This window comes from Engystomops pustulosus, chromosome 6, assembly GCF_040894005.1.
Source record: "Engystomops pustulosus chromosome 6, aEngPut4.maternal, whole genome shotgun sequence".
In the NCBI taxonomy this organism is placed as follows: Eukaryota; Metazoa; Chordata; class Amphibia; order Anura; family Leptodactylidae; genus Engystomops; species Engystomops pustulosus.
This window is the reverse complement of record NC_092416.1, coordinates 40,809,679-40,834,847: the sequence shown is the minus strand read 5'-3', so window position 1 is coordinate 40,834,847 and position 25,169 is coordinate 40,809,679. Positions and strand designations below refer to the sequence as shown.

Genomic DNA, 25,169 nt, shown 5'->3' with positions numbered 1-25,169 from the left:
TGCAATCTAAAAGTGACCCTATATGGTATACCGTAACTTTTTGAGTTAAATTTAGTTAAACCCTGTTACCATAGACAAGGTAATGGAAAGTAACTACACAAAAAAAAAAAAAAAAAAATATAAAATAAAATATATATATCACAAAGCTCCGGCCATTTTAAACTTCTTCTAGATCTTCTATAGGATCAAAGGTTGGAGTTCATGGTCTTGCACCTTTATTCAAGCTAGTCTACTATGAAAGCTACTATTTTTTTGTATATGAAAACTCCGGCACAATCTTAAAATAATTGAATTTTAAAATAAACATTAAAAAATATTTTAATATAAAATCTATAATTAACCTCTAGTGAAGCCAAGATGTAACACTTCTGGGATAAATGAAAAAGAAAAATTTCAGGAACATTAGCAGGAAGAGGTTTACCAGAACCTTAATCCATGCAACCAGAAGACCCCCACCACCTCCTGCCCGATCTGGAAGCAATTACAGACCATTAAAGTGAACGGCCTGCCACTAAATTTAACCCCAAACACCGACACTTGCCACTTTACCTAAATGAAAGGGGATCAAGTATTCCAAAATTGTAGCAAAGCCAACCCCTCCCAATTTACGGAGAATAGAGCTACAAAGAAAAAAGGTGAATAAATAAATTTTGAAATTAAAGAAGACTTAAAGTTTTAGCATAAACTACCATTAATAACTAAGGAAATTTCATAATCTATTTATGCAGGAACGTTTTAAAAGAAAAAAAAAACAGAATTGCAAATTTCCAGAGGAGGACATACTACTTCTAGGAGACAGCAAGTTTGTGGAGAAACACCACACACAAAATTGTTTACCTATCTCACTCAAAACATCCTAGTCCTTATCGTTGATGGCAATTTTTTTTCATGGATTTTTTTTCTGTTTACTAAAAAAGGTCTCCTGTACCACGATACAGATCAAGGGGTCAATATCATACAAAATGTGTGCGCATATTCATACAAAATCCAGATGGGATGTAACCAGTTAAACAACCCCCCATATCCTTCTTCTAACAGCCCATAAATAAGTCACCTCAGCCTATTAGTGCTCCCTGCTTCACTTCAGTATAGGAGGCCCTGCTCCAAATCCCAGGAGCCTCTGACAGGGCACTGGCAAAGGTTACCCAGCTCAGGTCAGCTGGGAGGGGAACCTTCATTTCCTGAGCCAGGCCAAGGGCCGAGAGAGAATGAAACAGACTAATCACAGCCTTCCTCACAAAGGGAGTCCAGGCCAAGGGACTGGCTTCCATTACGGAGACTCATACCAGGTGCCACCAATAAACAGGACCATTCCATTGCTGGCATTAATCAGGGGTTGCCGCTAAAACAGAACGCTTTATTAAAGCCACTTAATTCTTAATTTACCTCAACACTGCTCCGAAAAAAGGGCTGCACCTTCTTCAGGTTTAACATGCCATACAGCACCAAATCAAAGATGATCCCTCCCCCCCTCCCAACCACACACACACACACACACACACACACACCCTTAGTGTGCTAGGAGTGCAACTTTAAAGAGGTCTTTCCTATACAAAAAAAGTTGACCTCAAAACTAGAATTGTCCACTTATGGTTTGCAAGTCTAAAGTACCCGTATATTATTCAAAAACACCACATGCTCCGATGTAAGACAGTCCTGGCCAAAGAGATCACGAAGGCAAAGACAAGTAGATGAAGACACATTTGTGCCAAGTAAATGGGGAGATGGGAGTAAGTCACTGCCAAACACCTCTAGCGGCACCTTATCTTCTCCAGGAACCAAAGAATTTGACAAATAAAAAAAAAAATTCTTCATAATCAATCCTTCCCCCATCTTTAGACATCTTTTGGAAGCGAGTCAGCAGACTCCTCTCCTAATCTCCTAATAGTTCAGATGACCCCTACAGAATCAGTGGTTTGGGCCAATACTGCTAAACTAAAAAGGAGTATGGGTACATTACACCTCCAACAGCAAGGAAAAAAAAAAAAAAATAATGAAAGTATGGACAGAGTTTGCGCTGCAAAACCTGATCATTATAGGTCATCTTTTTTGGAAAGACACCACTTTTAAACACAAATTTGGGGTGATTAGCTTTTTTTTTCTTTTATTAATATCAAGCATAAAGAAAAATGAAAAAAAAAAAAAAAAAAAAAGTGAAGACTACACCTTTTATTTTTTTCCCCTCTTTACTGATGATTCTAAAATCTTAATCTTCACATCTCTTCTTCGTAGCCACAATTGTTGCTTAAAACAGAACCATAATGTGGGTGGAGGGAAGTGAATGGAAGGAAGATATGAGTGGTGCGTGTGATGCTGACAAGTCTGTCGAGGACTGTTGTGTGGAAACAGATACACTTGTTAATATTCGCACAAGTAGTTCTGTTTCTGTACACATCTAAAAAATGTGGACCCCCAATTTAAAAAAATAAAAAATTCCAAAAAAACTTTGGTTCAAGATTCTATTACCTGCCTATTTTTAACAGGCTAAAACTACATAATACAGATATAGTTTTGTCAAATATGTTATTTTCATCCAAGCAAATTTTGATTGAGTGTCCCCAGCCAATTGGAATAGAAGGAGCATGAGGCCCACTAGGGTTAAAAAAAAAAAAAAAAAAAAAAAATTACATAAACAGTAGGGGAGAACTATTGAGCAGTACATGACTCAAACTATGAAGGTTCTGCTCATCCTCAATACCGATGACAAGTAATAATTCAGTAATGAGGACCACCATTTTCAAGTCAATATTTGCAGAACCCCCTACTTCCGATATCATACCCATAAAGGTTATTTGGTTCATCTTTAGCTCAGGAATAGATCACATGTCTTATATCTGAGCATGGTCTCTCGGTTTGGTCATTGTGGATTGTTGACTTTGGTTGGTGGAGACCTCTCAACTGTGGTCTCAAGACTAGAGGAGTCTCGTGGATAGTCCACAATTATCTGACCAGTCCTTTGCATTATGGTTTTATAAGAAAAAAAGAATAATAGAACTTATTGTCGGACAAAGGGAAAAACCTATGGCCAATGAGGATTCCTAAGCCTTGGGTTTATGATCGCGTTTACAACACCAATAGTCCTCAATGATCCTAAAGGAACCATGGAACCTTCAACTTTCACCTACAATAGACTGTGTTCCTTAACCCCATCTTACCTGGATGCACAAATAAAGAGATGCTTAACACGTTACCACAGCTAAAATATAAAAAGCCCTGACTCAGTGTGCAGGAATCTACTGTAGTCTACTGTAAGATGACAAGGTTAGCACCACTTCATTCCACATCTGAGAACACAAAGTAACGTGCACCGATACATGAAATCATGAGAACTTCCTCCATCAAAAGGGGTGGGGGGGGGGGGGTGGAAGAAGATGTAACTTGCAAGGTTTAACTACTTTCATCACCAGGTTTGCATGACAACATTTCAAATGCGTGGGATGGAAAAAGAAAAAAATGCAGTCCTATGCATCATTTTTGGCCTGAATTATAGGTTATCATTTTAAAAAGGCACAGAATACCAAGAAACACAGTGCAGTTAATAGATTGCTATAGAGCAAAAAAGCGGAGCAAGTCATAGACAAAAGTTCATTACCAATAAGCATATACTTATCCTGGACTCAGGTGTCCAGAGGGCGGTCCTGCTTTGTGATTGACAGCCTCTGTGGTTCAAGTGTGTTTAGAAAGACAATTACCAGTAGAGATGAGTGGACCTTCCGCATGACCCGGGCATATTGCTGAATTGGACAATCATAGGCATGGAGAGTTGCTATGGGGGTCAATTTGCCGGATTGGCTGCCAACATGTCCCGGTTGCACAGCTGAACCCAAACTGGAACGGCAGGTACACTCATCTTTAGAGACAAGCAAATCTATTTGTTGGTCCATAGATTGGACCCTGAAAATTAATTCATACCCAAAGTCATACTTGTCTGCACCAAGCTTTATGTTCATGTACTTGGCTTTTCCTACTCTATAACATGCCACCTACAGATAAAACCCTTTATACACAATATTCTCAGCTCTTACTGCTCTATAACGGACTGGCGTGCTTAAAGAGGACCAGTCACCCAGAAATTTGGCATTAGGAGCTTCTTCCTAAAGTAAGCAGCTCCTAGTGCCAAAACAAATGCAGCAACCTCCGATAACACTAACTAACACTGCGGCGGAGTACAATGTAAATGCCGGACCGCTCGCAAAGCTGTCCGGTGTATTCATGAGGGGGCAGGATTGTGGGCGGTGACTGCCGCATGACACACGGCAGTCACCACCGGCCTATCGGGGCGGTCCGGGAAGAGGCAGTGCCTTGGACTGCCCCTCATGAATACACCGGACAGCTTTGAGAGTGGTCAGGCATTTCTATTGTACTCCGCAGCAGTGTTAAGATAGCGTTATCGGAGGTTTATCGGAGGTTACTTTAGCAAACAGTTTCCAGTGCCGAATTTCTTGGTGACAGGTCCTCTTTAAGCCCCTCATTGTGCTCTACTCCTCCTGCTCTTTAAAGGGAACCTGTCACCAGGAGACGCATTTTAAGCACTCCCCCAGTCTCCACAGAGCATGTGCTGTGTGACTAGGCAGTTGCCAAATGGGAGGGGCTGGAAAGGACCAGTTCCCCCCACCCTTGTGACCTCCATGTGACCTTTTCAAATATATGAAAACACCCATCACTTGGCTTAGCGACTCCCCCTGCTCCTCTACAGCCAATCCCGAGTGTGGGGAGTTATTCATATATTTGAAAAGGTCACATGTTTCCCCAAGGGTGGGGGTGGGGGGGGGGACTGCTCCTTTCCAGCCCCGCCCTTTGGGCAACTGCCTAGTCATACAGCAGATGCTAATGAAAGGTTCAATATAACACATCTTTTTTTCTGTAAAACCAATTTTTAATACAAAAACACGTTGGCAGTGTATGTACTATGCTCTGTGGGGCCTGGGGGAGTGCTAAAAATGGCTCTCCTGGTGACAGGTTCCCTTTAACAAGCTACCTGTAGCTAGGACACTATGTGATATCTTCCTAGCTTCATCTTCTCTAAAAGAGGCTGCTTGCAGATATTGCATTGCATTTACACCTTGACTGCCTCTTCATTAGCAATTGGCCTAATAAAATACTACCAGTAACAGACAAACATCAAAAAAAACAACAACTTTGAAGCGAGCTGTAAATTGGTTGTATAAAGTCAAGGAGGCGGAGAGTTTGACACTGAAGTCTAAGGTGTGGAGTGCTGAAAGCTTCCTCCTCTGTAATTGATATCATGCACCGGACTTCAGGAGATCTGGTTAGTGATGCCTTAGGGTGCAGGACCATCAATTACAGTGAAAGGGGCTTTCTTTGGAAGAGAGAGCTTGACTTCAGTGATAAAATCTCCACCTCCTTGACTTTATACAACCAGTTTACATCTCACTGCAAAAGGGATTTTATGGTTGAGACTACTACACTGCGCCATGAAAGAAACATGATCTGGAAGGTATTCAGCTACTTGGCAACATACTGGTAGTGGTTTATTAGGTCACTTGCTGCTGACAGGTTCCCTTTGAAGTTTCTTTAATATAGCATAAAGAAGGGAGGTGCAAGTCATCATGATGGCAAAAAAAAAAAAAAAAAAAAGTTTTTCTTAAGGTACAAAAGATCAAAAATATAAATGACATTATATTACTGACTTCTTTAATAATGTTATTCTCAGCACAGACTTCATGCCATAGAATTCCCATTTATTTATAGGCTGTGCTACATATCATTTACTGTTCATTCTCCGTAGAAACAGGTTTCCTTCATAAAACAGAAAGGTAAACAAGCCAGCAATGATCACATTCAATACAGATTGCATGCATCACCCGTCCCAAATAACTAATGTACAAACACACCCACAAATGTTCAAGTGCTGTACTGTACCTTTAATGGCTGGGTACTGAAAAGAACAAAATGTTACACACAAGTACGCCACACCTCACACGTGTGCTCCTCCATCCCACACCTAGCATCATCGCATTATGCCGAGCACCGTGATGATTAACTTTTGTGAATGGCCAATGGGCTACTGTGTTTAGCTAGTACATTGTGTCCTCTTACAGTTCCCTGTTCCCGATGATTAAGATCTGGAAGTTTGTGCAAATTATCTCCGATGTGACAGTGTGTACTGTACAGATGAGGCGGCAGACTGGATTTGGAAACTGGTACGGACTGCGTATGGGAAATAAAATAAAGAAGGTACCTAGAGGGGGTTCTATAATTGGGCACAGATCATTCGTGAATCCCCTGGGAACATTGATAAACAGTCTGCTTAGGCAAGGAAAAAAGAACACAATTAAATATTCTAAAAGGGCTCAGAAAGGAGACACATTATCGAAAATTGCAGGACAAAATCTAAAGAGATGATGAAGGCTGCTAAAAAGTGCCAATCCAGTCATATGAAGTGGTATGTACCTGGTATACATGGCCGGATTAAGGTAGGTAGAGGCACCTGGACATAAAATATGGCATGGGGCCTGACTGAATGTAGCCCTGCGGTACACATAACCATTTTAAATTATAATTAATATTCTAAATGTTCTCCTACTTGCATGTTAGCCTAACTGGCACAGTGGCAGTAGTAGTGAATACTAGTCCTAGCCACCACACCAGTCCCACGTGACACCTGCCACAGCTTGGAGGAAGGTGCAAGAGCGCATCACTCCCAGAGACAGTTGGCTGTGAACTGACTGTTGGACAATGCTGGTGGGGGCCCCGGTATAATCCATCCCTGCCTTTATAGAATGCTGAATAAAAACTACTTAAATAATATAATGTGCCTTTGATTGTGTGAACTTACTTTTTACTATTTACAGCCATCCTGCAGACTTTAGGATGCATGCCCAGCCACCCCATCTATTAAACATGGGTCTTAGATGCTATCCTTCCATATGGGAAGGCTACAAATGGCAGAATTATGTGGCTATATCCTCAAAGAATCACCTTTGCCAAATTTTTCAAAAAGATTCAGTTCAGGACCAAATCTATTCATTCCAATCAATAGTTTCTCCAGTTGTCCTGGAAATTGGTCTAGAACACCCTATAGTCCTCCAAAACAGATTTTCCACAAGAAGCAAGTACTGGGATGAATGACAGAAGTATTTTTAAAAATGTGTAGTAAGCAAATCAGAATTTGATGCCAGAAAGATAAAATTAAAGGATTTCTCAATATGGAGTTGGCCTTGTTCACACATGCATAGGTCTCAATTTTTAATTCACATTGCCAAAATTGCACAATTTTAAATTTGTGCCAAAAAATTTGTGCCCCATTTACCAAACACTAGGAATGTTGGTTAAGTCTTTCAAAATGTATGTCAAAAAGCCACAGTGGATTTTGACCCACATTTGTCAATGGGTCATACCCTTGCAATGTGAACATACCCTGAAAAGGTTTCTTCAGAAACATTAAACACACATTCCTGTTGTTTCTCCAACCTAATGGATGAAATAGACAATAAGCCCCATATTAAATCCTTAAAAACAGAAATGCAAAGATTGGGGCTCCTTTGAATGGGGAAGAAATGGTACCTGTATGGCACACAAATTGGTTGACTGCTGCCAATGGCCCTTGCTAATCCAGATCACTTCAGTCATGGGTACTCCAATTTCTGCTACATATACGTATTTGTAGCAGAGATGCCCACCACAAGTCATTCAAACGCAAAAATATGGAAAATGTTATTCAATTTCAGAAAATAGGGAATGATCTTTCCCATAGTCTATGACACTGTAACAATCATAAAACTAGTCGTCATGGGCACTGGGGAAGGGAGTTTAAAAGGACCTAAAATTAGACTGGTCTCTCTCTGGATTAACTTTGCAGGGTTATCGGCAGAATTCAACTGACTTAAGTCTTTCCCAATCCCGGGAGTCAAGAGGTTCCATCATATAGCAATATTTGTATACACACACGGGAAAATTGTCGGTGACTAGATCAGTGCGGACTGTGCCAGATAAATCATGCAGGATGATGGATCTGGAGTAGGTTATTACTGTGGAGTATTATTTAGACCAGCTAACCATAGGTCTAGTTTTGGACTGAATTTTATGATGCACAAACTAAGCCATGCCCTTTTCCTGAGGTCAACGCCCCTTCTCCTGAAGTCACACCCCCTTTTCAGACAAGATGGAAAACTTAATCATCGGGAACAGTATTTTAATGCCTCTTGCTCCATTTTTTGCCAACCAAATGTCCCTTTAAAATTGGCTGAAAATGTGCCAAATACTCTCAAGTATCAGAGGCAGACAGCCACTAAGGTTAAAGTAGGTGCAGACCAACGGGCAGATTTTTGAGCCAAAGCCAGATGTGGATCTGGCAAGCTAAAGAGTCAGTCTTGTGCACACGACCGTATGTTTTTTCCTGTTCTGTACATACAGCTGTATTTTGGTCGTAAATACAGGACGTTTTTTTGCCCGTATGGCACTGTATCAGTATAAAACACAGTGGGCTGTCAGATTATGGCTGACTGAATACTGCATGTACAAATGGTGTACAATTGTATGCAACCCATATTTTCCATGTTCACATAGACTTCTATGGGGTGTACGAAACGGAAATGTATGAGGAAATAGGACATGCTCTATAATTTTCCCACTTAAGGTACGGTATGTTGCACATTACAGCCATTAAAATGGATGGCCATATTGCCTTTTGTAATGAATAGGACCGTAGGCCAAGCTTATATACGGCCATTTTCATTCATGAGGCCTCACCTGTTCTGGTGTCATTACATTTTTCTTGCCAAGTCTCAAGAACTGTATCAAATGCACAGAAAAAAATCCCCAAATAGGCAGAAAATCAGTGACCTTCTACCACCAATATCAATGGGGCTCTGCAGAGACCCGTTTTTGCTGAAAAACCTGCCCCATTTACCCAACACTAGGAATATTAGGCAAGTCTTTCAAAATGTAGGGCAAAAAGCCGACAGTGGATTTTGACCCACATTTGTCAATGGGTCATACCCTTGCAATGTGAACATACCCCGAAAAGGTTTCTTCAGAAACATTAAACACACATTCCTGTTGTTTCTCCAACCTAATGAATGAAATAGACAATTAGCCCCATATTAATCCTTAAAAACAGAAATGCAAAGATTGGGGCTGCTTTGAAGGGGGAAGAAATGGCCGTTGCTCATCCAGAGCACTTCAGTCATTGGTACTCTGCTTTATGTGTTACAAATACGTATATGTAGCAGAAATCGGAGTCTTCAATGTTTTAAACAAAGGATATACTGATGAATACAAATGTATCCAGAACAATAAGATAATAGTTAGCAACTCATCCGATTGTGCAGAATAAAGCCGGGCTCATTTGTGTCTGTACACAATTATTGTGATCATCTTGCATTACTCAACTTTATTAGTCAATCACAATGAAGAAACAAAATATGCTAAATTCTACAAAGAACGATTATATAACCTTACCTGTGATGTTCAATAGAGTCATTGTCTGGAAGGTTTGCTCCACACACGCTGCATCTTTCGCTGAGGTTTCTACCGTCATTCTTCATCCCCGCAGCTATTTCGCCTAGCTTATTAAACAGCTCTCGCTGAATGAAGCCTTGAGGAAGAAGTCCGCCATATGCACTAAAGTCCATTGATACAGCCAGCGCTGGTTGCATGTGAAGAGCAGAAGCCATGGATGTTGGCACACTGATCATGGATTCACCCTTATGGTTTGGTAGGACGGAGTAGACACTTAGATGTTTCTCTGCATGGGCAAGCGCATGTTCTTGCGCAAGGTGAAAACCTTGACTCAATTCCAAAGACTGGTCAGGAGCATTTTCATCTCGGTTAAAGTTAAGATCTCGAGCACTTGTGATGACACTGCTGCGGGTTGGGGTACCCGGACTCTCCTTGGCCTTATCATCTGATTTGTCTCCTCCAGATGCACTGGATTCCGCAGTTGGGCTATCATGGTTGGTGCCTTCATCAACCTGCATAACTTCTGTTTTCACCTCGGCAAGACCTTGAAGTCTGCTCGTGGAGTGCAAGTCTAGAGCATTTTGTTGTAGTGCTCCTTGGAGCAATGACTGGCCTATGGTCATTAAACTATCCACAGCAGTCTTGGTTGGACTCATACCAGAAAGTCCGTAGGACGTAGACACTGATGGACTCTGATCCACCAAGCTCTGATTGCCCATGCTGGCATAGCCACTTTCTTCACTGGAATGCTTTGCGTTCAACATATTTTTAATAAATCTCGATTTTCTGTCTTCTTCATCATCCACGGCCCTCTCACTTGAGCAAAGATCTCCATCGTTCTCTTCTGAAGCTTGAATGGTTTCTAGAATCTTCAGACATTGCTCTTCCAAGTACTCAATTTCTAGAATTTCTGCTGCATACAGGAGGTCATCTAGATCTTCCACCTTGGCCTGCAGAGTGGCAGTGTAAGCATACTCCAAAATCTGTTGAAAAGTCTTTGGCGACAAAAAGTCCAATGTGTAATGCTGGCTGCTACGGTGGAAGAGGATTTCAAACATCTTACTGGTACAAGCCAATACTGTCCTATGGGCATGAAACTCTTGAGTATCCACCATGATCACCACATCACAGAGCGTCCCTGCCAACCGCATCTGGTTGGCTTTTAGGAGAAGCCCTGTGGGGTGATTGGGGTTCTGCAACTGTATCATACCCATATTAGTCAAATCCATAATTCTCCTGGGGTCCAGTCATTAGTCTCTCTGTTGCTTGATATGGTGGGGCAAACTCTGAAACCAATGGACCTGTGAGAGAAGAAAAACAAGCGTTGAGAGACTAGTATAGATACATGGATAACACACATAAATATACAAACCAGTAAGGAGTCCATCCAAAATGGTAACTTTTCAATAACTTTTATGGCTACAATGGTGCAAGTCTTATGTGGTTACACAGCCAACATCACCCAGTCATTACTGAAGGTGGCAATGCTTTCCCCAAACCCTTTTAAAGGCATATGCACTACATGCAGCTTAAAGGGGTTGGTCCAAAAAAAAAAAACAAAAAAAAAAAAAAAACCTGAGTTCACCGTGTGGTAAGGTGTGAGATTCTGATAACAAGGTCCAATAACCCCCGACTGAACTGATCCTCACAATCTATCCATTAATCTTGTATCAGACAGTAGTAGTATCCATGGCCACTTAGCCATTCAGGAGAGATACTCGGGAGGGGTTTCGAATCAAGTTTGAAGTCTTCAACATAACACCATAATGCACTACCAAAATAGCCAAGAGTATGGCGTACTATAAGCAACACACATCTTGTCCAAATAGTCCACAACACAAAAAGGCCATAGATCAGAACTCAAAAGCTAGATATGTCCAAATTTGTGGATTTCCCCCCCCCCCCCATTGTTAAGGCATTTGTTCAAACAGGAGAAAAAGTTTACTTAAGGAGACTTTACAATGTGTGTCACATGACGGACCCTGAAGGTAATACAAGAGACATAAAAATCTGTTGAAGGACAAGGGTCAGGAGGGGTCTTAGTAGATGCAAGAGATTCGGAGGAAGAAGAGGTTAGTAAGTGGAGATCCACAGGGATTTGTGCTAGCAGCAATGATGTGTAATGTCTTCATTAGTGACATAACAAATGATGAGAGAAGGAACGTTTTTCACCCCCTTCTCTTGTCAATACCATTCCAGAGGGGGAAAATAAAATGGAGTGAAAATTGTAGATGTGTAATACATAGACAAATCCAAAACTACACAAGGTGAAGCTACAGTGTAAAGTACTGAGGCGGTACACATAGTACAATAGACAAAATAAGCCCGGAGGAAGATGAATGTACATACCAGTGACTAACAGGATCAGAGGGTACAAGCATGCTAATATAAGGCTCTGTTCACATCTGCATCATGATAACTGAGCCAAAAGAAAAAAAAAATCCTAAGACACCATAACTAGGGATATGACACATAGAACACAAAGTATCACATGATTCTGTGGATTTACAGCAGAAATAAATGATTGAACAATGTACAACACCTTCTTATAGAGAAGATCACCCACTTATCCAGAGCAGATACAATATATATTGTCTATACTGATCAGTTTCAATGCAATTTTGTGTTTCACCGTAATAGATAACCAAAGGTAAATTCAGCTCTGCTACATCTGCATATAAAAGGAATACACAACATTAGTCTAAATCACTTTGGAAATCCGATACCATACTCAGAAATATCATTCCGAATTCCATAACTTCTACCCCAAATATGTGACAGATGTACTGTAAAAATGTCACTTTCATTCATCTCAATACAGCAAGCGCTGCGTTTCCGTACACTCCGTTCAAAATTTTTCATTCAGAGAAATCCGACTCCAGCAATGAAATAATAAAGCAAATATTTGGCCTTGGAGAAGGAAGACGAGGTGACAATGTATCATATACAGCATCAGTTAAGTCTCCAAATGACAATTTCAATGTAGATACTTTGTATAGGAGGAGCTTTTGCAAATATATACATTTCCATCAACATGTCAGGTTTTACAGGTTTTTTTTTGTCCCAAATTCGTTTTGTCTTCCGCTCCGGTTCATATAATTTTGTACTATTGGTGTAGAAGAGGAAGACAAATGGCAAGAAATTGCCTCTCCCCCACCCAAAAAAAAAAATATTATAAATTGTCTAAATGCGCCCATAAATAATGCCAGAGAGGGCATTTACTTTTTTTGTGTCCAACTCTCTCGCTCACAGACCAGTAGCAGCCATAAACACAGGTTTTGCTTTCCTCAGTAACAAAAGAACATGCAGTCGGGAGGGATGATGCTTTATTGGACCTGTCAGCTTCAGAATAATGGCGACAATTGAAGTTTGTGTAACAAAAAGTACAAAGCGTAAAAAAGAAAAATATAAAGGCTTGAACATTAAATCTATTGCTGCACCTCGGGGCACAAGGGGTTAATCATATCCCATGTGCAATATGGATTTATTGAGGAGCTCCACAAACTTAGAAGCAAATTCTGGGATGAGGTAATGGACTGTTTGCACTGGAAGATTATTATAGTAATTGTTTATTATTATATTTATTGTTTAGATTCTATTAAGACAAATGAAGCCGGAAAATGTGACATTGTAACAACACCATGATCTGTGTGTAACAAACCCCCCTTCTGTAACCCAAAACTAGCACAAAGCTGGGATTTAACATAAAAAAAAAAAAAACAATAGCAATAGATCACAAATTAAAGGGACGGTGACCTTTAAAATACAGAAATGAATATTCATACTCCACATTACCAATCAATACAGCTCATCAGTCACCAGCACGCTGTCTGTCAGGTTATAAGAAATCTTCCAAAGTTTCCCTTAAATCCATGTAACCGGGGGGTCTCAATGTTTGCAATATGGCAATGCAAAGCATTCAGTCACCGCAATTCTCACCAGTCCTCTTATACTTGAGAAAGATGAAAGGGGACTGTGCCTTTAATTGCCATCATTTGCTCCTTAAAACTGCTCCAAAATGTAGTACAGCGCCTCCTCATGGCCATACAAGAGGCGATAGAGGCAATTGCTATAGCCTTCAATTAACTTCATATATGCGCAGGGGTCTGGGTGGAGGGGACAGTGATCACATTTAGAATCTAGGAGGCAGAAATGTAGCAAATACACAATCTAATATTCTAGTTTTGCAGAATATAACATGACACAGACAGTGTAGCGCCACAGCTCTGCTACATCTACAGAATTTTAAGGCTAGATATTAGCAATTTTTTTTTTGTAAAGTTACAGCAGAATAATAAAGCTTCCCACCCCCTATAGAATATTTACCTGCTCCACTACCAGATGCCCAGATAAGAAATCCCATTATTATATGGACCTGACGGAACCAGAAACAAGAAGAAACCACTGCTATGTCCTCCTACTGCCTGGTTTACATTCACACCATGAAGCCAGAACATATTATTGTGACTCAAGTTAGCCAACATTCCTACAGGTCCAAGTCAAACACTATCACATCTGTCTGAAATACAGGATCCACCATGAAGGACGGGGCTTCACAATAAGCAAACCCCAAAAGATGGATCAAAAAACACACATATAAGTCAAGATAAAAGGGGTTAAGAAAACAGACCCCCCCCCCCACACACACACATATCACAACCTACAATAGCGGCTGGTCCTATTGTGTGGCCAAAGGCAAGAATGTTTTTGTCTGTAGCAAAGTACAAGGCAGTTCTACAGTGCGGAGGGGGTCACAAGGATGGAAACTGGAGCTTCCCCCCCCACCGGAAAAAAATAAATATACCCCCCCCCCCGCCCTTTAACATACCTTGACACCTGCGCCGCTTATCAATCAGGTAGAAGATAATACAAGGTATTTGATAACGGAACAGAGGAGGAAACTGTCTACAACCCCAGAGTAAAGGCAGAAGACGAAAAAAAAAAGTGTTACGTCTAATTTATGATGTGTTAAAATATGGGCTACAGTTCAGTCCCATCCATAAAAGAAATTCTATTTCTGCCCCGGTTTATGGACGTGTAAGCGTTTCCAGCAACAAACTGCGAAAAAGAGACAAGACGCGAGACAATGGCAACTTCTAGCATCAGAGTATAGTATGAAGAAGGGGGGCAATAACAAAGTATAGAGACCCAGGGAGGGGGGGGGGGGGAGGGGGACATCGACTGAGCTCCTATTGATGACTCTGAAGGGTTAATGAGTCAACTATTAAAGCCCTTTATCACTAGGCGAAACTAGTTGGAGAGGGGTTAGTAAAAAGGAAATATGACACAAAAATAATCGCTGTCCGGATTATTATTGGCTGGGATTGATTAACCCTTAGGGGGATGCTTTCGGATGAGACGGGCTACATCACCAGTAGCATTGTACGTGAGTATCCAGAATGCATCAAATAACCAAAGACTCCCAAAAAATGTATCAGGGATGGGAGACAAGGAGAAGGATGGATCAATAGGGAAGACTCAACAGATGAATAAGACTTTCCCTGGGAGAAGCAGATGATGATGAAGAAGATGAAGAAGTAGACCCCTCAGATCCCTTCTCCTTGCAGACATAAACAAGTCATAATTATGCATGCCACATTGCACTGTCTGGAGGATGGAGCAGCCCTTTAAACCGGGAGCATTGAAATAAGACGCATGCGACAATAAAGTAAGTGGGAAAGTGCAGGGGATGGATACAATGTGACAATCACAGCACATACACATGGGAGGGAAACAAGTTTGTATGAGGTTGGGGGGGGGGGGAGCAACAATGTAAGAATATAGTTGAATGTGAGTGACAGGAGCGGTGAAGGGATGGAGTGTGCACTCACACTCTGGGCTCTACTCACCTGTGCGGATGGAGCTGTGTCTGCAGGCATGTATGTGTGTGTGTGAGTGTCTATGGAGATGGCAGCAGCAGCCGGCTCCGGCAGTTCGCAGTGCCCGCTCTCATGCTCACTAGCTCCTCTCTCCTTTAAGGTTAGCAAATCAACACAGCGGTGACGTCACGCACGGCGCCTGGAACACATGTCTCCCCCCCCCTCTCCCCAGATAATGGATCAGCCCCGCCGCCATATTTACTACTGGCAGAGACGGGCGAGAGATGCTGAGAGCTGTCAGCCTGGATGGAGAGAGGAGGCAGCGGAGCTCAGCGCGGGTCACCACTGCCCCTGTGGGACTACAGCTCCCAGGATGACCCATTAAGAAACAAAAACTTTTTTGTGTTGGTGAGCATCACCTGGGATGGGAGGACAGGGGTATGTAGGGTGTGGGTATCATCTGTTGTCTGAGCATGCTGGGACTTGTAGTTCAGCCAAATAAATAACAAAAACAGGGTAAAGAATAGGCAGGGCAGTGGGTATCATCTCTTATCTGGGGATCAGAGCATTCTGGGACTTGTAGTGCAGCAAAGGTTTATGGAAAAGGGGAGTTTTTGTAGGGTGGGATTTGGTAGTAAGGATGGGCATGCTGGGATTTGTAGTTCAGCTAAATTTAAGGGTAAAAATACGGAAAAGAATTGGCAGTATCATCTGTTGTCTGGGGACAGAGCATGCTGGGATTTGTAGTTCAGCCAAATAAATAACTAAAATAGGGGAAAAAATAGGGGTAATAATTTGGTATCTGGGGATCAGAGCATGCTGGGACTTGTAGTACAGCAAAGGTTTGTGGGAAAAGGTGAGATTTTGGAGGGTGATGTTTGGATTTGGTAGGAAGGATGGGCATTCTGGGATTTGTAGTTCAGCCAAATGGTTAAATAAAGATATGGAGAAGAATAGGCGGGGAAGTGGGTATCATCTGCTGTCTGCGGACAGAGCATGCTGGGATTTGTAGTTCATCAAAGGTTTATGGAAAAGGGCAGTGTTTGGAGGGTGGGATTTGGTATGAAGGATGGGTCTTGCTGGGATTTGTTGCACAGCTAAATTTATGAGTAAATAATATGGAAAAGAATTGGCATGGATAATCAGTATCATCTGGTATCTGGGGATCAGAGCATGCTGGGACTTGTAGTACAGCAAAGGTTTATGGGAAAGGGGAGTTTTTGGAGGTTGGGATTTGGTAGTAAGGATGGGTCTTGCTGGGATTTGTAGTGCGGCTAGGTTTAAGAGTAAAAATACAGAAAAGCATTGGCATGGATGGTCAGTATCCTCTGGTGTCTGGGGACAGAGCATGCTGGGACTTGTAGTTCAGCAATTTTTTATGGAAAAGGAAATCTTTTGGAGGGTGATGTTTGGACTTGGCTGGAAGGATGGGCATGCTGGGATTTGTAGTTCAGCCAAATGGTTAAATAAAGAATATGGAAAAGAATAGGCAGGGTAGTGGGTATCATCTGGTGTCTGGGGACAGAGCACGCTGGGATTTGTAGTTCATCAGAGGTTTATGGAAAAGGGGAGTATTTGGAGGGTGGGATTTGGTATGAAGGATGGGTCTTGCTGGGATTTGTAGTTCTCATGCTGGGAGTTGTAGTTCAGCAAATTTTTACAGAAATGCATAGCCCGGAGGGCAGGCTTTGGTAATTTTTTATTTTTAACAAGCTTGGTCGTGCTGGGAATTGTAGTTCAGCTAAAATAAATATAATTATACAACCAGAGAGATCTGGAAGACATCAGATGCTTTCTAGGGGAAGTGTTTAGTTTTTAGTTCTACGTAAGATTATGGAAGAGAATTAGCTGGTAGGTGTAGGTGTAGACATCCTGGAACTTGTAGTGCAGCACGGAAACATGGAAGGAATAGGCAGGAGGCATCACCTGGTGTCAGGGACTAGTACAGCAACAGTTTTACGGAAAAAAGTAAAAAATGAAACGTGTGATTTACATTTGGTAGCAAGGTGGGAAATGCTGGGAAAGTAGTTCAGCATAAATATATGTAGAAACCAGTGGGCTGGAGGACATCGCCTGCTCTCTAGGGGAATAATATTTAGTTATACAAAAAAAAAGCTTTATGGAAGAGAATCAGCTGCTAGTATTAACTGGCGTGGCAGGATAGGCATCCTGGGACTTGTAGTTCACCCCTGGAATATGTTAAGAATAGGCTGAAGGGCATCAACTGCTGTTTTGGGGACAGAATGTTGGCTTGCTGGGACCTGTAGTCCATTTACCATGGGGGGAAGTGGATGGTCTTGCTGGAAATTGTAGTTCCTCTTATTGATAAGAATAGTTATTGTATATTTTGTAGCCAAAATCCAGTGTGTATCATATTAGAAGAGAATGTACAGAGGACGAAGATGAAAGATGTTACAGTGTGAATGTGCGCTTGTCATAATGTTTATCCCTTGACTGATTCCTCTTATAGCTCTGCAGAAGAGATAAGTCAAGAGTCCCGTATCTCTCTCCTGATGGATGGATGTCGGCTGGTGTATTAGCTGAATTTTGGAAATGTTTTGTAGGTGTTTTTCATGGGTTTTTTTTTCTCCTTCTAATATTGCAGCCCTTCTATTTCTTTTATTCAGTATATGGGTTTAATTACATGTACTTTACACAGATTACACCACAGATGCCAAACCAGAAAGAATGTACAGAGAGTCTAAGCACAGAAGATAAAAATGTAAAAAGGACCTTGCGTCTCTTTTGAAAGGTCTGTTTTTTTTTCCCCTTGTAAATAACAACCCTATGGCATCTTTTCCTGTGCTGTTCCTCTGTTATTCCTACTTATAAAATGTTTGGGATACCAGGTGTAACCATTTGGGGGTGGTCCACAGTCCACAGTAAGTTATACAATCAGTAGTGAATGTGCCACGTTAAAGGGGTTCAAGATTACTTAACTAGTGTCCCACGCCACTGTCTGTCGCTGGCGTGCCTGTTTGTTTACAGGAGCACGGCAGTTCCTCTCTGACAATTCCACCCACTTGGCACGCCCACCAGGGCTCATGGGGTAGAGGATGGCCAGGCCACTGGAAGCTGCCGGAATTGAGGGACGGGATAATAGGAGCGTCAATTGAGGTAAGTATAGGTTTATTATTTTTTTTTTTTCACAGCTAACCAGTAAAGTTTTTATTAATATCGGACAATCCCTTTAAGGACACGCCTCATTGAAAAGAGGAACGGTATCGGCAAAGACAGCAAAACCTTAAAGGGGTTGTACAAACTATTTAAGTTATCCCATATTGATGAGGTTATCTGAGCTGTGTTGTGTATATGCTGTATGTGTTTTACGGTTAATGGTGCCTGCATATACTGTATGTGTGTATATAGTCTATGTGTTTGTATATGTCACTGTATGTGTGTGTATATGCTCTATATGTATACATGTACCTATGTTTATAAATGTGTGATTGTAACTTGCATGTGTGAGTATACAGTATATATATAATATTTAAGTGGGAAGCTGCCTCACCTAGTTACGCCACTGGACCCATCTATACCTATGCACCGCATAATTTACTTATATTTCTGCCCCTGGTTGGGGAACTTTGTGCCTTTTCGCTACCATTTTTTGAATTCCATAAAATTAAAATCTGTTGAAACTAAGTTATAACAAGCTGGATTCCTGGGGGTCCCATTCCAGGAGTCAGATCCCCAATGATTACGGGAATGGAACCCCCAGTAATAAAGAGAATGGGATCCAGTTCTCACTAATGGTTAGAGCAACAACACTTGCCCATTAGGAGCTGAACCCCACCGATCAGTTTGTTAACCACTATCCTTGGATAGGGGTTGTCCCGTGTTTTATTGTTATCCCTATCAACAGTGGTGGTAAGATTATTTTTAGTGGCGGTCTGACCACTGGTATCTCCATTGATCATAAGAATGGGGGTTCTGTTCCTCTTTATTGATGAAGCAGCAGGATACTTACAAAATCTGTCACCATATTCATCCTGTATTCGTTGTGTTCAGCTATTTCCAGCAGTTTTTTTACGTGCATTGTTTTTATTAAGCTGGTTAAAACCAGTTCAATAAATGTGATTAAATTAAGAAACTGCAGCTAAAACGACATCAAAACTGATGCTGATACACTTGAGAAATATTTTTAACTGCAACATGTGAACTCACCCTGAAGACTGCATGTACGGAAACTGTTGTTCTCCCTGTCCGTGGTATTACCAAACAGCTGCAATACTGTGCTGCTTTCATTTTGTGGGGTTCTGCCGAAAATATTTGTGAAGCTCCTACCATTTTTCCAAGAATGGCCGTGCTATAGACAAACCGGCGGCGTGCAAGTAGTTCACCAGCAACATTTTCCTTTTGGCTTAGCCGTCGCCACTTTGCAGCGCCAGACGGCTTTCGTTTTGTGTTGCTGTACTCGAAAACCTAAAACCTTCTTTCAGACCTAAGTCAGGGGATCTTGTGCTCAGCGCTACTAAATAGGACGAAGAGAAGAAAAGGCGGTAGGAGCGCCACAACATGGCGGAAATGCCATAGTAAATGTTCCTCTCTGGATCTCGCTGTGATGTGATGGACGCACACGTATCACCGGTGTGACAAGCCACACGCCTGTGTGTACAGTACAGGTAAGTACCTTTGCAGATGTTGACCCTGGGACTAGTAGCATTACACCAACAGTATTCATAACAAATCAGCGGACTGTCATGTGATGGGGTATGATGGAAGCAGATGGGATGTCATGTGTAGATGATGTGGTGGGCTCTGTGTGACTGCGGGATACATTGTGCACAGGTTTCCTGTAGTCTGTGATGTGAGAACTTCTCTGATAGCTGGATGCTGTGATGTAAATGAGACTTGTCCTCACTTCTTCTTCTCCATTGAATGGACAAGAATTCCTGAAGGCAACAACAATCTTAGAACCGGCACGGATACTATTTTGTGGGAGAATTTAACCACATGAGATTTTATTAGATTTTGTTCCTATGTGATGCCACAACTTGTATTTACATTGGCATTAGGTATATAACATCTTTTTTCAGTATCAGCATTGTTATTTGTGTGTTTTTTATCTATTTATATGCTGAGGATGTGATGGATTGTTTCATGCACAGCATTACTGATACTCTACTCTTCTATAAGACAGTCCTTGGGTTATTAAAATGATAGTTATCAGGTAATTTCTATGTTAGACGCTGCACTTTGTGATATTAGATGTTTAAGAAATGGATTTCGGAGTAAAGAGCTGAGTAAATCCTGCCAGAACTTCTAGAGAGGACAATGTGAGTCCTGTGACCCCATCCTTACTCAGTGATTGACAACAAAGGTCCTGATAGCCTCACCCATACCTATTGATTGACAGAGTCCTGATGACCCCGCCCAAACCCAGTGATTGACAGTGAGTCTTGATAACCTCTCCCACATCTTGTGATTGACAGTAAAAGATGACAGCATCCAATTACAATGAGACAACTGGTTAATTTGTCCTCACACAGTAAGTTCTGAAAACCCAGCCCACACATACTGATTGGCAATGAGAGTCCTGATTACCCGTCCCACAGACATTTATATACAGTGAGAGTCCTGATTGCCCCTCCTACATACAGTGAGAGTCCCGATTACCCCGCCCACACACAGTGCTTGACAGTGAGAGTCCTGATTGCGCCGCCCATGTATAGTTATTGACAGGGAGAGTCCTGATTACAGAAGCATGTCACATGACTATACTAAATGAATTCCTTTAAATGGATCAGTGCCACAGCCATTATTTTAATAGACTGTGTGACTGATCCATTAAAAACTAGAGCCTGCCCTAGACTGAACCGTTTTTCACTAATCAATCAATAGACTATAGATAATGCGGATGGGTTGGAAATGGTTCCAGACTGATAGAAAGCGTCAGTTTTTAACGTCAGAGATTCAGCCACTAGATACTGTACATCATAAATAGCCCCATTGCAATATAGGATCTAGTGTCGGTTGTGCAATTGTAGAACTGGTGGAATAGTGCTCGGGCTTACATTACAGGGACAACCCACTATCCTTACAACATACAGTTATTCCGCTATAGTATTACTGTAGTCTCGAGCTATAAATACAGTTTAACTTCCTGAAGAAGGAAGAAGAAAAGCAGGAAGTCATATACTATAAAGTTACTCCTGTGGTAAAGAAGTTCTTATAACTGTAGTACTACAGAAGCCATGACATTGCAATAAAGAAGTTACATCATCCAACTGTAATAAACCACAACATACAACTACTATTCCAGTCCATGTGTCATTCCTGTACGCAAAGGAAACCCGATGACTCCCTCCACGTGTCTATAAATATGTCAGTAGGTAAATGTGATATACATTCTCATCTAGGCTCATCAAAGAGTAAGATGAGGACATTTTTGGTGCAATGTCCCCACCCACTTGTTCTTTCTGAAGACTTGATCACGTTATCCAGAACTACTCATATTGACCACCCATTGTGAATCAATAGGAAATTTTGTACAATATGATTTAGACCTTCTTTCCATTCACTATCTGGTCTTCCCACTCACATTGTGTAGAAGATGAAGCGAGAAGTTCTTAAAGGTCAGTTATCGGATTCTGGGTCTACTTCATATTGTTCTACTTGTCACATACTGAATGTCTACACAGATTTTTCTGTTATCACGTTTTACGGAAATCTTCCCCCCTCCGATCACAGCTTAAAAAACAAATGTGTTTGCGCAATAAAAGTCGGTAAAATTATCTGTATAGACTAAAAAGGATTTGTAATAGACATGGTTTTTACCACATCAAAACCACTCAAAACTGCTGACATTGCTTGAAAGATGAGGTATAAAGTAGTTCAGGCTCCACTCTACCCAAAAAAACTCTAAATGTGTATTTAGCATGAAAAGTTGAAAACCTGGTGCACCCTTTCTGCTCTGAGTGACTTAGTTGCATTATTTACCTCCTTACCCTCCTTTACCTCTAGTGACCGAGCATTTTACAGTGAATTTTTTTACGTGGCAGTTTAAGGGCCATAACTTTGGCAATGAGGTGGTTTTACCATCACCATAGAAAGGGGTTATCCTCTACACCTAGAGGAGAGGCAGTTCAAGCATCATCATAGACAGGGGGCATCCTCTACACCTAGTTCTACCATCCCCATAGACAGGGAGCATCCTCTACACCTAGAGGAGAGGAGGTTCTACCATCACCATAGACAGGGGGCATCCTCTACACCTAGAGGAGAGGAGGTTCTACCATCACCATAGACAGGGGGCATCCTCTACACCTAGAGGAGAGGTGGTTCTACCATCACCATTGACAGGAGGCATCCTCTACACCTAGATGAGAGGTGGTTCTACCATCACCATAGACAGGAGGCATCCTCTACACCTAGAGGAGAGGCAGTTCTACCATCACCATAGACAGGGGGCATCATCTACACCTAGAGGAGAGGTGGTTCTACCATCACCATAGACAGAGGGCATCCTCTACACCTAGAGAAGAGGTAGTTCTACCATCACCATAGACAGGGGGCATCCTCTACACCTAGAGGATAGGCAGTTCTACCATCCCCATAGACAAGGAGCATCCTCTACACCTGGAGGAGAGGGGGTTCTACCATCACCATAGACAGGGGGCATCCTCTACACCTAGAGGAGAGGCAGTTCAAGCATCATCATAGATAGGGAGCATCCTCTACACCTGGAGGAGAGGGGGTTCTACCATCACCATAGACAGGGGGCATCGTCTACACCTAGAGGAGAGGCGATTCTATCATCACCATAGACAGGGGGCATCCTCTACACCTAGAGGAGAGGCAGTTCAAGCATCATCAAAGACAGGGAGCATCCTCTACACCTAGAGGAGAGGAGGTTCTACCATCACCATAGACAGGGGGCATCCTCTACACCTAGAGGAGAGGCAGTTCAAGCATCATCAAAGACAGGGAGCATCCTCTACACCTAGAGGAGAGGAGGTTCTACCATCACCATAGACAGGGGATATCCTCTACACCTAGGGGAGAGGCGGTTCTACCATCACCATAGACAGGGGGCATCCTCTATGCCTAGAGGAGAGGCGATTCTATCATCACCATAGACAGGGAGCATCCTCTACCCCTGGAGGAGAGGCCGTTCTACCATCACCATAGACAGGGGATATCCTCTACACCTAGGGGAGAGGCGGTTCTACCATCACCATAGACAGGGAGCATCCTCTACCCCTGGAGGAGAGGCCGTTCTACCATCACCATAGACAGGGGACATCCTCTGCACCTAGAGGAGAGGGGGTTCTACCATCACCATAGACAGGGGACATCCTCTACACCTAGAGGAGAGGCAGTTCAAGCATCATCAAAGACAGGGAGCATCCTCTACACCTAGAGGAGAGGAGGTTCTACCATCACCATAGACAGGGGATATCCTCTACACCTAGGGGAGAGGCGGTTCTACCATCACCATAGACAGGGGGCATCCTCTACCCCTGGAGGAGAGGCAATTCTAACATCATCATAGACAGGGAGCATCCTCTACACCTAGAAGAGAGGGGGCTCTACCATCACCATAGACAGGGGGCATCCTCTATACCTAGAGGAGAGGTGGTTCTGTCATCACCATAGACAGGGGGCATCCTCTACACCTAGAGGAGAGGCAGTTCAAGCATCATCAAAGACAGGGAGCATCCTCTACACCTAGAGGAGAGGAGGTTCTACCATCACCATAGACCGGGGACATCCTCTACACCTAGAGGAGAGGGGGTTCTACCATCACCATAGACAGGGGGCATCCTCTACACCTGGAGGAGAGGGGGTTCTACCATCACCATAGACAGGGGGCATCGTCTACACCTAGAGGAAGGGCGATTCTATCATCACCATAGACAGGGGGCATCCTCTACACCTAGAGAAGAGGCAGTTCAAGCATCAAAGACAGGGAGCATCCTCTACACCTAGAGGAGAGGTGGTTCTACCATCACCATAGACAGGGGGCATCCTCTACACCTAGAGGAGAGGCAGTTCTATCATCACCATAGACAGGGGGCATCCTCTACACCTAGACAAGAGGCAGTTCAAGCATCATCAAAGACAGGGAGCATCCTCTACACCTAGAGGAGAGGTGGTTCTACCATCACCATAGACAGGGGGCATCCTCTACACCTAGAGGAGAGGCAGTTCAAGCATCATCAAAGACAGGGAGCATCCTCTACACCTAGAGGAGAGGAGGTTCTACCATCACCATAGACAGGGGATATCCTCTACACCTAGGGGAGAGGCGGTTCTACCATCACCATAGACAGGGGGCATCCTCTACCCCTGGAGGAGAGGCAATTCTAGCATCATCATAGACAGGGAGCATCCTCTACACCTAGAAGAGAGGGGGCTCTACCATCACCATAGACATGGGGCATCCTTTATACCTAGAGGAGAGGGGGTTCTACCATCACCATAGACAGAGGGCATCCTCTACACCTAGAGGAGAGGTCTTTCTACCATCACCATAGACAGGGGGCATCCTCTACACCTAGAGGAGAGGTCTTTCTACCATCACCATAGACAGGGGGCATCCTCTACACCTAGAGGAGAGGTGGTTCTACCATAGATGGTGCATCCTTCTACACCTAGAGGAGAGGTGGTTCTACCATGGATGGTGCATCCTCTACACCTAGAGGAGAGGTGGTTCTACCTTAGATGGAGCATCCTCTACACCTAGAGGAGAGGTGGTTCTACCATAGACAGGGGACATCCTCTACAGCTAGAGGAGAGGTGAGTCTACCATGACCGTAGACAGCGGGAATCCTCTATACTTAGAGGAGAGGTGGTTCTACCATAGACAGGGGACATCCTCTACAGCTAGAGGAGAGGTGAGTCTACCATGACCGTAGACAGCGGGAATCCTCTATACTTAGAGGAGAGGTGGTTCTATTAATACCATAGACAGGGGGCATC

General features: G+C 42.6%; 1 protein-coding gene and 1 long non-coding RNA gene across 5 annotated transcripts in view; one reads left to right on the top strand and one right to left on the bottom strand.

Moving 5' to 3' along the window:
• ZBTB16 (zinc finger and BTB domain containing 16) overlaps positions 1-15,421 on the bottom strand; it is a 90,190-nt gene extending 74,769 nt beyond the window's left edge. The window contains exons 1-2 of one of the 2 annotated variants that reach the window (XM_072155837.1): positions 15,273-15,421; positions 9,424-10,724 (exon numbers count right to left, since the gene is read on the bottom strand). In XM_072155837.1, coding sequence (XP_072011938.1) covers positions 9,424-10,652 — 1,229 coding nt within the window. In that variant the 5' untranslated portion in view covers positions 10,653-10,724; positions 15,273-15,421. Of the gene's footprint in view, positions 1-9,423; positions 10,725-13,218; positions 13,376-15,272 lie in introns of those variants that run through there. The other variant, XM_072155838.1, reaches the window with a different exon arrangement.
• LOC140134975 (uncharacterized) lies at positions 15,242-21,498 on the top strand. Of its 3 annotated transcripts, XR_011856439.1 has the most exons (3): positions 15,242-15,650; positions 17,713-17,802; positions 17,902-21,498. It is a non-coding gene; the product is annotated as an uncharacterized lncRNA (long non-coding RNA). The 3 variants fall into 3 exon arrangements; XR_011856437.1 differs by having other exon boundaries at positions 17,713-21,498; XR_011856438.1 differs by having other exon boundaries at positions 17,596-21,498.
• The last annotated feature ends 3,671 nt before the right edge of the window (positions 21,499-25,169 follow it).